The sequence below is a fragment of the Chanodichthys erythropterus genome, chromosome 4 (assembly GCF_024489055.1).
Source record: "Chanodichthys erythropterus isolate Z2021 chromosome 4, ASM2448905v1, whole genome shotgun sequence".
Classification (NCBI taxonomy): Eukaryota; Metazoa; Chordata; class Actinopteri; order Cypriniformes; family Xenocyprididae; genus Chanodichthys; species Chanodichthys erythropterus.
Window position 1 is genome coordinate 14,675,449 of NC_090224.1, and position 13,830 is coordinate 14,689,278.

Genomic DNA, 13,830 nt, shown 5'->3' on the forward strand with positions numbered 1-13,830 from the left:
TAATAGAAAGCAGCTTAGTTTGAAAGTGACTTCTGTGTGAGCGTCGCTTCATACATCACTACACTATTCACAATGGACAGTTGAGCTTTTTTGCCTGCAAAATGTCTGTAAAAAATATAAAAAAAAGATTCAAAACCTAGATCAACTACAAAATGTCAATTGCCCTGACTGTTATACAGTATGTGGCCATCCATTAGAGAGCTGTACTCAATTTCCATGAAATATCTGTTCATTTAGTGCATTCCTTTCAAAATTAATTGCATAAAAATGTTTGTCAACTATTTCACTTAACTGCTGTATGTATGTTTTTATGCTCCTTAAGAGGCATCTACAGTTTTATAGAGGTTTTCTCATCTTTTCATGTCCTTCAGGCAGCAGAATTGGCCATTAAATTTTTATCACATGACAAGGCTGTTGACGTCAGTCAGGTTGTCGGGCCACGGCTGATTCAGCTCAGAAGGTACAACGAGGTATGCTTGTTTTATTTATTTTTCAGACATAGAAGCACATTAAAGTTTATGAAACTCAACATTGACATTTGTTTTTAATTTTCCTCACATATTTTAATCAGAAAAAAAAAAAAAAAGCCAAAAATACTACCCTGCTTTATTCTCGAAAATTGTGTTTTGAGAGTGGAAATGGTGCTTTCAGTGTGCTAGTGTGCCCATGTGTGCGAGTATATATTTAGTGTATATGACACAAAAGCAATGTGACCACACAAAAAGCTCACAGACTTCGTCTATTCTTCAGGGTCCTCGAGCCGTAGACCTATTGAGGTACAAAATGTTTTTTTTTTCAGGCTGCTGAGCTCTACCTCAACCTGGACCTCATTAAGAACGCCATAGACGCATTCATTGAGGGAGAAGAATGGAACAAAGCCAAAAGAGTGGCCAAGGAACTCGATCCAAGGTGAGCCCTTAGCAGACTGGTCGCCCCTAACAACGCTACAGCCAACAATGTGAGAGGGAGGCAGTGAAATCACTCTCTCGCTGTCAGAAAAATCACTCAGTGCAACAAATGAAGTGTGCGACAGCACAAGGCCAAAGAGGTGCAGATGGCCTTCGCAGTTTATCTCTGACTGTCTTTTATTTAGGAACGGAAAAATAGGTTTAGGAATCAAGTCGAAATGCTTTCTAGTGCTGCATAAGGTGTATTCTTAAAGATCAACTGGTAGAATATAATTCATATTTATGCCTTATATTGAGAATACTGTGTCATTCTCTATAAGAGTTTGCCATTAATGAGTTTTTGTGATGTTTCCTCTCTTCACAGGCTAGAAGAATATGTGGACAAACGTTACAAAGAACACTTGAAAAATCAAGGCAAAGTTGACTCTGTAAGTTCACTTTATCAGATTAATCTGTCTTTTTGCCACTTTTATTGATAGATATATTATAGATAGGAATTTAATGATTGGGAGAGAGCAAGGGGGTCAAGGCTTGACTGTTTAGCATGAGTCAATTAGCCTGCTGGTAGATCATGGAACTACACCATAATGGATGCAAAAAGCATGTGAAGTAGCATCAAACGTAGATATAAAATAAAAAAATGATTGCAAGCAGCATATAAATATGAATATATCATTATATTGTTTTGCCAAAGACCTTGTTACTTGCCATTGAGATAAATGAGAAAGCTACCAGATAGCTTTCTCCAGGTATCGCAGACCTCCTTGGGAAAGTGAATGAGAACAGTATTGTTAATCGAACTCATGCCGCCCACATGAGCAGCATGGCTCAAAATGTCTGGGAACTACTAGCTGTCAGAATCCTGTTTAAGTTCGAACAAATAAAATCTATTTCCTAGCAATAGAAAGTTAAGGTTAAAGAATGCATTAAATGGGCATAACACAAAACCGCAGACTGCAGCTCCTCCGCTCTGGTACTTCATTGTTTTCAGTTATTGTTGTGAGGGGAGAAAAATGGAGATGATTGGCTTGATTCAGTTTAGAATAACAGATATGAGTCATCAAACTGATGTGAGCGCTTGCCTCTCATTGCAATGCTTTACTGGCAGTTTAGTTACATTCACTGTCACTGAATGATGCAGGTCAGGGATTTTAATGGAAAAGAAAGACAGAATGTTAGAGGAAACTAGTTAAATGTACACGTAAATAATAAAATGTCTAGTCAAGAAGGTTCTATATCACATACTGTATTGTGTATTAATGAGAACAACCTTTTTGATTTTTAGTGATAAGCAATGAGAGGCATTTTTTTAAAGGGATATTATTATTATTATTATTATTATTAATCATAATAATAATAATAATACTACATGTCAAAAGGACTCAGAAATCAGATCAGACCCAGATTTATTAAGCTGTGATAAAACATCTTTTTTTTCTTAAATTTTTCTTAAATTTTATGTGTAACAAAATGTCCTCTTCTGTGTTCAGGTTTGACTGTAGTAAAATTAATGCAAAAAGTGACACTTCAAATCAACATTATTTAAAAAAAAAATATTTAACCTTGACAAAAAGTAGTCTTTGAGAATGTCTAAGTATAAATCCAAACCCACAACTTAATAAATATAAGTATTTATGTCTAAAAGACACTAGACAATTTATAAGCCACTTTATATTGAACTATATACGGTTGTTAAGTCTGACGTCACGCGAAAGCGCTTCCGGGTCCAAACGCTCTATCTCATACCACAAGAAAACAACAAACAATGCTACAATACACACACAATGTGGTGTAATACTATCAAAAAAATTATAATCATAACCTTTATCTCCATATCAAAATCCCAGATGGCCAGACAGTGATTCATCATTTATAAATCATTAAAATATTAATGTTTGTGACGCTGTGAGCACGGAGACTGTTGTGTAGACTGTAAGTATATTAAATTTCTAACTTTTTAAAATGTTAAACGTTTAATATGAAGAAATAGCACTCATAAACGGCCGTCGCGATGGCATTCTCAAGTGAAACGAGTCGAGGCTTGGACCCAAAAATGGCGTTCCTTACATCACAACTTAACAAACTGATAGGAATCTAGTGGTTACACCATGGCATTACATAAGATTATCTTTTTTTTTACTCCCACCAAATGGCACTAATCTACATTCAAAAAATTTGTTTTTACGTGCCTTGTCTCTATTTTAAAAATACTGCTTTAATTGAAAAATAATTAAAAAATATATTAGAAAAAAATTGTGTATTATTTTCAGTGCGGACAAATATCTAATAAAAAATTTATAAATATTGCATAGTATCATAAAATACCCTCAAAAATTTAAATAGTAATCAAAAATATTATTGAACAAAAATATATTACATTGGTTTTCCTGAAAAAGGTTACATTTCAAGGCTTCAGTCACTTTTGACTGCGAAGGAGCCAAATGTGACCCCTAAACGAAGAGGACCAGAGGGTTAAAAATAAAATATTTGAAACTTATTGTTTGTAAGATTAGTAGAAATAGGTAATAATTTTAATTATTTTAAAACTTAATCTGTCCTGATAATTTTTCTTTATTTTTTAGTCATCATTATTATTATTATTAATAATAGCAACAATAATAATAGTCATTATTATAATTAACAATTATTGTGTTAGTATTTTATTCATATTAATATATAATATATTTGTGCATGTTATTTATATTTTAATATTATTAGTAATAGTTTTATTTATTTATTAATAGCTTTAATTAGATATTAATTTGTCCTAACAGTTTTCCTTTATCTTTCAATCAGTTGGTTGGAGTAGATGTGGTGGCTGCCCTGGACATGTATGCTGAGAGAGGACAGTGGGAGAAATGTATTGATACAGCCTCAAAACAGGTACCAATTCATCTGTCCTGCCATCCCAGACATGTTAGTATGGAGATATGGCATCATTTTCACAGAGTATCTGCCTTTCCCTTCTCCAACAGAATTTTAAGATCCTGCACAAGTACATTGCCCTATACGCCACTCACCTGATCAAAGAGGGTGAGGCAGAGAAAGTGCTCGACCTGTACGCCCAGCACGGTGTGCCAGCTTATTCACAGGTACATACAGTTATGCATTTTAAATTAATTGTAAAAAAAAAGAAAAGAAAAAAAGCAGAGAGTGTTTAAATGTCCCCTCAAGCTAAGCATATAGTATTTTATCTTTCCTCAGCAACATCTTCTTTCCTATCTTACAGAACTTCAACATCTACAAGCGGATGTTCCTGGAGCTGATGAGCCTAAGGGACCGGGATTGTGCGGAAGCTTATCGGATGTGGGCAGATCTGAGGGACGTCCTTCTGCTGCTGGTGAGCTTTGGGTTACTATGGCAGCTTACACTTGGGAGATTATTTAGTCAGTATTGATTCGATATTCAAGTGGGAAATAGTGAATCTTACTGTATCTCTTTACTGTGCAGTGTGAAAACCTGACCAAGTCTTCAGAAGCTAATTCTCCAGCTCATGAGGAGTTTGAGCAGATGCTGCTGGTTACTCACTATTATGCAACCCGCTCTGCAGCCAAAGGCATTGACCAGCTGGTGTGTACAGTACATACTTCAAGCAGATCTTTATTATGTGCAAATGGTATTGTATATGCATTTTGATACCACATAAAACCCTTTTGAATCACTACTGTTCAAAAGTTTGGGGTCTGTAAGATTTCTTTTAATGATATTTACACTTTTTTTCAGTAAGGATGCATTAAATTGATCAAAGTGACAGTAAAGGCATTTATAATGTTACAAAATGTTAAATGATATGAAAATATATATATATTTTTTTCAATTGTAATGATGTTTGAGAATATCTGTTTTAGTGCATTTTTGATCAAATAAATGCATCCTTGGTGAGAATTAGAGACTTCTTTGAAAAACATCAAAAAATCATTTGAACAGTAGTGTATATACAGACCATGTGATATTTGCATTACTAGAAATTTGACTACTTTCTAAATAAATTTATCTGGTCTTTTTGTGCATGATCATCAGTGCTTTTTTTTTCTAGATTTTTTTTTCATCCAAAAAATTGCATCAACTTTTCTGCTGATGTTAAAATGGCTATAGGGAGAGGAAAAATATTAACCAGTAATTTCATAGCCTATTTTTCACATCCAAGCAAATGTCAATGGATAAAATAAAGTCCTGTCCCACATTATTTTATTTAGAAAAATATAGTGCTGTCAAAATAACACGTTAATTTCGATTAATTAATCTGAAAAAAAAATAACGCGTTAAAAAAAATAACGCAGATTAATCCATTCCGTATTGACCTTTGAACCTGGAGCCGTTCTAGCCACCATTCGACTGTAAAATGAAGGAGGGAGTCGACTGCTGCGCTGACGGACAGAACGAGCAGAGCTCCTCCCTCGTGCGCGCGAGCGCTCTCTGTCTTCAAAGTAAGCACCGTCTTTGCACTCTCTCTACCTCACACATAATAATCTAAATCAAGTGACACGATGCTAAAAGTTCGTAAGACCGAATCCATGTTTCACGAGGCGCATTCGGAGAATATTTTTCCTGAGTAACCGCTGGGTGTGAATAGTGTTTAAAATCTTCTCTGAAAGGCGCCCTGCACGTGCAGCTGACATAAACCACACTTTCAGTAAACAAAAAGAAAATCCTATCCAGTGGTGAAGTGTTTTCTGTGTTGACAAATGTTTTGTGATGTCCTAATAACAGTCGTGATTCGCACGCAACGTGTCAATGTCCGCTAATGTCCAATTTGCGACCTAATGACTCATTTGAACAGAATTATTTTAATGAATCATGACAACAACTGATCTGTCCACACGGTCTATAATGAATCATTTACTCGAACAACTCTGAAATGAGAATATAAGTCTGCTTACCCCATTTAGCAAGAGTGGTTAGTAAAATTAGCCTTAATAATCCACAATATTTTCAGGTTATTTAAATGACAATGTGTAGTAAATTAGGCCTACCTATAAAATCAGTTAGTTTAGACTGGAGTGAGGTGAAACCAGAACAAAGCAAGTTGTTGTTAGATAGGTGCATTCATATGGTAGAAAATTATATTATTAGTTAATATAACTTCTAATTGCTACTTTTTAATACTTTTCAGGTTTAGCAAAAAAGCATCTTCTCTTACAAAGCTATAAAATCTTTTTTTTTTTTTTTTTTTTTGCAAAGAGGGCAAGAAAGAGTTACAGTGACAGTGACGGGTACTTTATTTTTAGTATCAGGCTCGCAGATCACGTGGGTAGGGCACTTTTTAATGTTTGTGTGGATGACCATGTCTGTCACCACCGAAGACCATTTTTGACCCAGGAAAAACCCTGCATTGATTCATTTGATTTGAAATATTTAATACTTTCACAGCAAAAAATTATGTATGCGATTAATTTAGATTAATTAATCACAGAGTATGTAAATAATTAGATTAAAATTTTTAATTGATTGACAGCCCTAGAAAAATATTAAACTTTATGTTCTAAATGCCTTTTCATAATGATTTTCAAGTATGTAATTTCAGTGTCAACAATTTTTTTTTTTTTACTGTTTTCAAAAAAAGTTTCCATTGACTCAGGCACAATAAACTTTTGAATAAAATTGTATTTTAACATCCAAAACAATTCTCTTTTATGTTATCTGTCACTGTAATTTTGCATACATGTTTACTTGTCTACAGAGTTCTGTAGCGGCCAAGTTGTCCGTCTCTCTCCTGAGGCACACCGAGCTCATTCCAGCTGACAAGGCCTTTTATGAGGCTGGCCTGGCTGCCAAGGTGAACTCACAGTGAGCCCAGCTCCAAACACACACTCGCATAGCTGCTTCAACTATTCATGTGAGACAGGAGGGCAGCTAAGAGCCCTGGGAAATTGGCTTAATTCTCCTCTGTTTGCTCCAGTAAGAGCTCACAGCAAGTGTGAATAATTTGATTCGCAAAGCAGTTAGAGTTGCCTCGCGTTCTGAAGACGAAGCAGCAATGTGTCCTTTTTCTGGAGTTCTTTTAAATATTTCTTAAACTTTTCATTTTTAATTTGAGCTGTTTCAGTCCTGTGTGTCATTTATGAATATTTCTCATGCAGGCTGTGGGATGGGAGAACATGGCTTTTATCTTCCTCAACCGCTTCTTGGATTTGGCTGATGTAAGTAAAAGACTTTTGCTTGTGTGTGCAGTCTGATGAGTATCTTTCAAATGAGACTGTAGGCTACAGAGAACGCAAACCATCAGTTGTGCCACCAGCCTCTTAGTTGGTATGAAACAAATCTAAACTTTACAAATCGCTTGCAAAGGTCTTGCTGCCCCAGTTAGTCAGTGAAATGTGTTCAGGGGCAAGTAAGGGACATTTTTATTTTGAAAGAAAATAATTATTTTATTACGCAAGGTTGCATTAAAGGGATAGTTCACCCAAAAATGAAAATTCTGTCATTATTTACTCACCCTCAAGTTGTTCCAAATCTGAATGAGTTCTTTCTTCTCTTGAACACAAAAGAAGATATTTTAAAGAATGTTGTTAACCAGACAGTAGCCATTGACTTCCATAATATTTTTTTTTCCTACTATGAAAGTCAATGGGTGCCATCAACTATGATCACCAACATTCTTTAAAATATCTTCTTTTGTGTTCAACAGAAGAAAGAAACTCAGATTACAACTTAAGGGTGAGTAAATAATGACAAAATTTTCATTTTTAGGTGAAGTATCCCTTTAAGTTGATCAAAAGTAACAGTAAAGACGGCAGCAGAATACGGTTCCTCAGTACAGATAAATTCACACACAGTTCAGTTATTCACGAGAGTGAACACAGGATTCTGTTACCAAACTCACACCCCCAAATTTTCTGGACTCACAACCGCATTCTTGGAAAACTGGCGCTGTGTTAACTGAACCGGACTGGACAACTAGTCGTCCGTCACATCATACAGTGCGTGAGAGACGCATGTCTGCCATGTGTTGCAGGTTTTCATGTGTGGTTACGATAACTTACAGCGACAGAGATTTGAGCCGTGTGATGTCTTAAGGTTCTAGAACTAGTCACTGTTCTGCTCCTGTCTATTTTGTGTTCTACGCCTGACTCAAATGATCCTCTGTTCACCCAGATATAAAAGGTGCTTTCAGTTAATGAAGATTTGACAGATGAACTCACGGCTTGATTGGACTCTTGTCGTGGCAAATGTGATAAGTCTTTTCAGTTTTATGGACGTGGCCACCTTTGATATTACTTTGGTCACTGTCGCTATGGTTACTGGTAAGATAATATGGGCTTGACTCGCGTTCATACAGACAGCATTCAAGATGTTACTGTAAGTTGCTTTGTGAACTGACATTTTGAGACTCACACCTGTAAGTAAATGCGGTTGTCGATCCCAAAAACTGACAGAATGTCGCCATATATTGTTATAAAAGATTTATATTTCAAATATATGCTGTTCTTTTGAAATTTCTATTCATCAGAGAATCTTGGGGAAAAATGTATCACAGTTTCCACAAAAATAATAAGCAACTTTTTTCAGCATTAATAATAAGAAATGTTTCTTGAGCAGCAAATCAGCATATTGAGATGATTTTTTACAGATCATGTGACACTGAAGACCTGAGTAGTGATGTTAAAACTTCAGCTTTGCCATTACAGGAATAAATTACTTTATTCCTGTTACTATATATATATATATATATATATATATATATATATATATATATATATATATATATATATATATATATATATATATATATAGTAACAGGAATAAAGTAATTATATATAATAAAGTAATAAAAGTATATATATATATATATATATATATATATATATATATATATATATATATATATATATATATATATATATATATATATATATATATATATATATATATATATATATATATATATATATATATATATAATATATATATATAGTATATATATAATATATAAGTAATATTTCACAGTATTTATGTTTTTACTTTATTTTTGATTAAATAAATACAGCCTTGGTGAAACTTCTTTCAAAATATCTTTAAAAAAATCTGATCCCAAACTTTAAATTAATATATATATATTTTTTTTCCTTTAAGTGGTCTCATTTAATTTCTGTAATTGTTATAAATTTCCAGGGCATTGATGAGGGCACATTGGATGCTTTAGATCACACAGACTTCCAGGATACAGATATTCCATTTGAGGTCCCCATACCTTCGAAGCTACATGTTACCGTAAGCCTTCGCCTCAAAAACTGCACTGCCACTTATGTATTTTACTTCTTTTTTTTTGACTCTTTGAGCAAACACTTCCCATTGGCTGTGTTCCAGGTGGAGAAGAGGGAGGAGATTAGGGAATGGGTTCTGACTGTGTCCATGGATCAGCGAGTGGAGCAGGTGCTTCCGAAGGATGAGAGGGGCACATATGAAGCCTCCCTAGTGGCTGCCGGCACTGGCATCCGGTCCTTACCTTGCGTCGTCACAGGTGAGGCAGTCTGCACAAAAGATGGTTCAGTGTGATGGTGACAGTATGTGCAAGGAGACTTGGATCAATGTTTCCTTTAAATTGTTTGGAAACTGCTTTAAAAAAATGAACATTTTGTCATCTTTTATTCTCTCTTTTGTCCTTCCAAACCTGTATGACTTTCTTTCTTCTGTGGAACTCAAAAGAAGATATTTTGAGAAATGTCTTTTGTGTTTTTTTTGTCCAATACAATGAGTGTTGTTTTAGACTTTGGACAAAAACAGTTGAAACTTTCTTTAAAAAAGAGTGAAAGTAAATGATGACAGATTTTTCATTTTTGGGTGAACTATCCCTTTAAACAAGCTCCCTTTAAGAGTAGAATTAAAGGATTAGTTCACTTCAGAATTAAAATTTCCTGATAATTTACTCACCCCACATCATCTATGATGTTTATGTCTTTCTTTCTTCAGTCGAAAAGAAATTAAGGTTTTTGAGGAAAACATTCCAGGATTTTTCTCCATATAGTGGACTTCAACAGGGACCAATGGGTTGAAGTTTCAGTGCAGCTTCAAAGGGCTCTACACGATCCCAGTTGAGAAATAAGGGTCTTGTGTAGCAAAACGTGTTCTGTGATGTGCCACGCATTACACAATCACGTTTGAAAGCTCACAGAAGTACCGATTCAGTGTCTACAAACCGAATGTGCAGAGACTAAGTCAAACGGCCTTTACAAAAAAAACAATGTAAAACAACGATGTTGGAAGATTTTGAAGTTGGAGGAGAAAATGAGATGGAGTTTTTCGCCCTACCGCAGTACTTCCGCCTACGTCATGCTTGACCTTTCCAATGTAATTAAATAATGCGTGGTGTATCGCAGAGCAAGACGAGCATTTGTGGTTAAAAAGTATATCATTTTTTATTTTATTTTTTTAGAAAATGAACTATCATTTTGCTACGTAAGACCCTTATTCCTCAACTGGGATCATGCAGAGCCCTTTGAAGCTGCAATAAAACTGCAGTTTGGACCTTCAACCCATTGAAAACCATTGAAGTCCACTATATGGAGAAAAATTCCTGAATTTTTTTTATCAAAAACCTTAATTTATTTTCGACTGAAGAAAAGACATGAACATCTTGGATGACATGGGGGTGAGTAAATTATCAGGAATTTTTATTTCTGAAGTGAACTAATCTAACATGAACAATTTTTAATTTTTCTTCTTTTTATTTGGAACACAGGTTACCCTGTCCTGCGCAACAAAATCGAGTTCAAAAGACCAGGGATGGCAGCAAACAAAGATGACTGGAATAAATTCTTGATGGCTACAAAGGTACAAGTTAGTCATTGTTACCTTTGAGCTTTCACAATTAGTCTTCAATCACACTGTAATCGTTTGATTTATAATTAATATGCTCTCTTGATCAAAAGTTAACTCCCAGGAGTGAATTTATTAGCATGTGTTGTGTTGAAGTAAATGTAAATGCTCTCTTTCGATGCATTTCATCATCATTTTTTTATCCTTGTGGGTGCATTTGCAATTTTTGCATTACACTGTTTTTTTCCCATCCATCCTGCCTGGGGTCGCCTGCGGTGCTTTGATCATGATTGGTTGTTTTTGTTTCACCCTTTAGACAACTCACAGTCCAGAATGTCAAGATGTGCTGAAATTTATCACACAGTGGTGTGGAGGTCTCCCATCAGCTGGATATTCCTTCCACTAAGTTCGGGGAAGGTGCACAGTATCTATTTCTCTATCTGTCGTCATCTTGTTCTTCACTTCCTTGCATTCGCCTCCCAGCTGCTCTGCTTAAACATTTAATCAGCCTTTTTCATTCTCTTATCCAAAGGCAATGTTCACTTCTCGGTCATCATTCCCTGGCCTTTTTTTTTTTTTTTTAAATATATATATATATCTAAAGTATCATAAGGTCAGTGCCTGAAGGTCATTTAATGTGTGTGTTAAATTTGCTTGACTACAGAAATATGTCTTCATTTGAATATAATCTGTAACTAGTATACATATTCCATTAGTTCATATGAGTTGGATATTTTCATATTTAAAGACTAAATAAAAAACAAATATATTATAAAGATTGTCAGTGTTCTCATGGACGTTTGTATGAAGAGATATAAAATTAATATTCAAATGAAATAAAAATAACATTGTCCATATTTAATGAATCAGAATTCTTGTTAAACTTAGGTGTGATAACATTCTAAGCTTTCTGAAGGCTATATGCCTGTTGTGCCTTATACTTTTAATATAATAATTCCAAACTCAGTGGCATTCACTAGTGTATTTACATTTTATTTGTAATGATCAGCTGGTTTATGATAATTGATAGTCACCTGTCAAACAACGCCACCTTGTGGACACCATAAGGTGTTGGGGGTGACACACACACACACACACACACACTCACACTCGTGGCCTGGTACAATTTCAGTTCTCATGATGTAATAACGTGGAGCATTCCTTTTTATTTCGAGCCAGATCTTTGTTCTATAAAAACGCATTAAACCTCGAGGCATATTTATACGAATATTTTAATATGTAAAAGCATCAAAGAAATTAGTGAACTTGTGGGTGGTTTTGATTTCAATTATATAACTGGATGGATCATTACACTGATGGTGCTTAGTTGCATCGCTTGTATAAAAAGACAGAAAAGAAATGGAAGAACTTAGGAATGATTTAAGGGGGTCAGACCATGGGTAGTCATGCAGGTTAAAGAACATATTCTTATTCTCTATAATTCTATACGTGTGTTTCTACGTTGTTTTCAAACGTTTCTTTAGGTTACATTACAAGTAAAAGGCGCGAATTTTTACCTGCAAACGCGTTATGAAGCCTGTCATTATGAATCTTTTTATTATAGCCCATATCACAAAAATATAGTGCTTTAGTTATGATTTATGATATTTTTTTACTGATAATTAATTTGCGTTGTGCCAGATGAACCTCGACAGAGTGTGCTTCAAAAATTACGTTTATATTTTAGTAATTTAGCAGGTGTTTAAAAATCTTTAAAACTCGAGTTCCTTTAAAATAGTTGTAGGCTAAATTGCACCCAGAACAGGCACCAACGTTGTTTTTATTTGCCACAAGTGTAGTCTTACCTGACAGTTTTGCTCATCTCATTAAATAAATACCAACATCCAATAACTTTTATTTAAATCCACCCAAACAAATCCCATTGAAATAACTTCCTTTTGTGTCACACTACTGTGTCCCCTCGTCCTTCAAGAATCAACATTTACAAAAATTACCAACTCGCTGATTAAAAACACAGGGGCAGCTGTCTGAATTTAATCTGCGACCTAAATATTCCTTTGATGAAATATGCTAATGTAGGCTACACCTCTGCCTAATGAGGTTGATCTGACATTATGCAGTGTCCTTAAATACCCTTTAAAGGATATAACATTTTCGACAAGGCCACACACGGTTCGCTTCTTAGAAAAGGCTGATGCTAAAAGGCAGAAAATTCGGTGTTCTGCATAATTTCTAATTGTTCTCTTCTGCGATGTCTTTAACCATTTTAGTGCACTAGTTCGAGGTTAGCTACATCATTCACCTCCAGTAATATGAAGCCATTTATGACACGCAAACCGCCCGTGTGCGCATCTTTCTTTTTCCCTGAACCTTTGAAATGAAAACTGCAGCCTAGGCAGACAAGTAATGCACGTGTGGTTTATAAAATTACATCTTGATTATCTCCATTTATTAGCTTGAATTGCCCGAACGCTTAATTTGTAAACGGACGAAGGTTTGCTATAGAACAGGAAGAAGGCCTGCACGTTCTATTCTGAGGTTTATTGGCGCTTTAATAATATTTAAACCTCTAACTGAAATGATACACAATGTTAACCTTGATTATAACTTCGTGGACGAAAATCATTATTCGACTAAAGTAAAATTCAAATTCTTATGACGCAACAAAAGCATGTTTTCTTTGATAGTATATTTCATTGGCGAATAAGCTATACGCGTAAAACCGTTTCAGTTGCATATTTAATTATAAAAATCATTATACTTTATTTTAAGGTGACGTATAGTTACATTGTAATTACTCAAATAAGTACTGAATAATATTAGGCTATTTACTATAGAGTTACGGTTAGGTTTAGTTACTTGTAATTGCATATTTTACTGTTATTACTATAGTAAGTACATGCAGTAACGTGTAACTACGTCACCTTAAAATAAAGTGTTACCAAATCATTTGGCAAAAGCATATAGGCCCACATTTGCAAAAGCAGCCATTAGCTAAATGACCTTGAAAAGAGGTTCGCGGTTACTAGGAAAACAATGATGAAACACTATTTGGGATTTAGCTATCTCTAAAAATGAACATTTCATATTGAGTGAAGATTAAATATTATGTCAAGAGTTGTGATTAATGGCATGTTTAAGGCGACTATAACGTGAAATGCCGGAGTATGTAATCGAAACCCGCTTCAGTTTCCATGATATAGAC

General features: G+C 34.7%; 1 protein-coding gene across 2 annotated transcripts in view; it reads left to right on the plus strand.

The window, feature by feature from the left end:
• ift172 (intraflagellar transport 172) overlaps positions 1–11,421 on the plus strand; it is a 36,501-nt gene extending 25,080 nt beyond the window's left edge. For both annotated transcript variants that reach the window (XM_067384222.1, XM_067384223.1), the window contains exons 36-48: positions 372–470; positions 800–909; positions 1,273–1,336; positions 3,705–3,791; positions 3,884–4,000; positions 4,138–4,248; positions 4,359–4,478; positions 6,589–6,684; positions 6,989–7,048; positions 9,021–9,119; positions 9,216–9,369; positions 10,588–10,679; positions 10,981–11,421. In XM_067384222.1, coding sequence (XP_067240323.1) covers positions 372–470; positions 800–909; positions 1,273–1,336; positions 3,705–3,791; positions 3,884–4,000; positions 4,138–4,248; positions 4,359–4,478; positions 6,589–6,684; positions 6,989–7,048; positions 9,021–9,119; positions 9,216–9,369; positions 10,588–10,679; positions 10,981–11,070 — 1,299 coding nt within the window. In that variant the 3' untranslated portion in view covers positions 11,071–11,421. The remainder of the gene's footprint in view (positions 1–371; positions 471–799; positions 910–1,272; positions 1,337–3,704; positions 3,792–3,883; positions 4,001–4,137; positions 4,249–4,358; positions 4,479–6,588; positions 6,685–6,988; positions 7,049–9,020; positions 9,120–9,215; positions 9,370–10,587; positions 10,680–10,980) is intronic.
• The last annotated feature ends 2,409 nt before the right edge of the window (positions 11,422–13,830 follow it).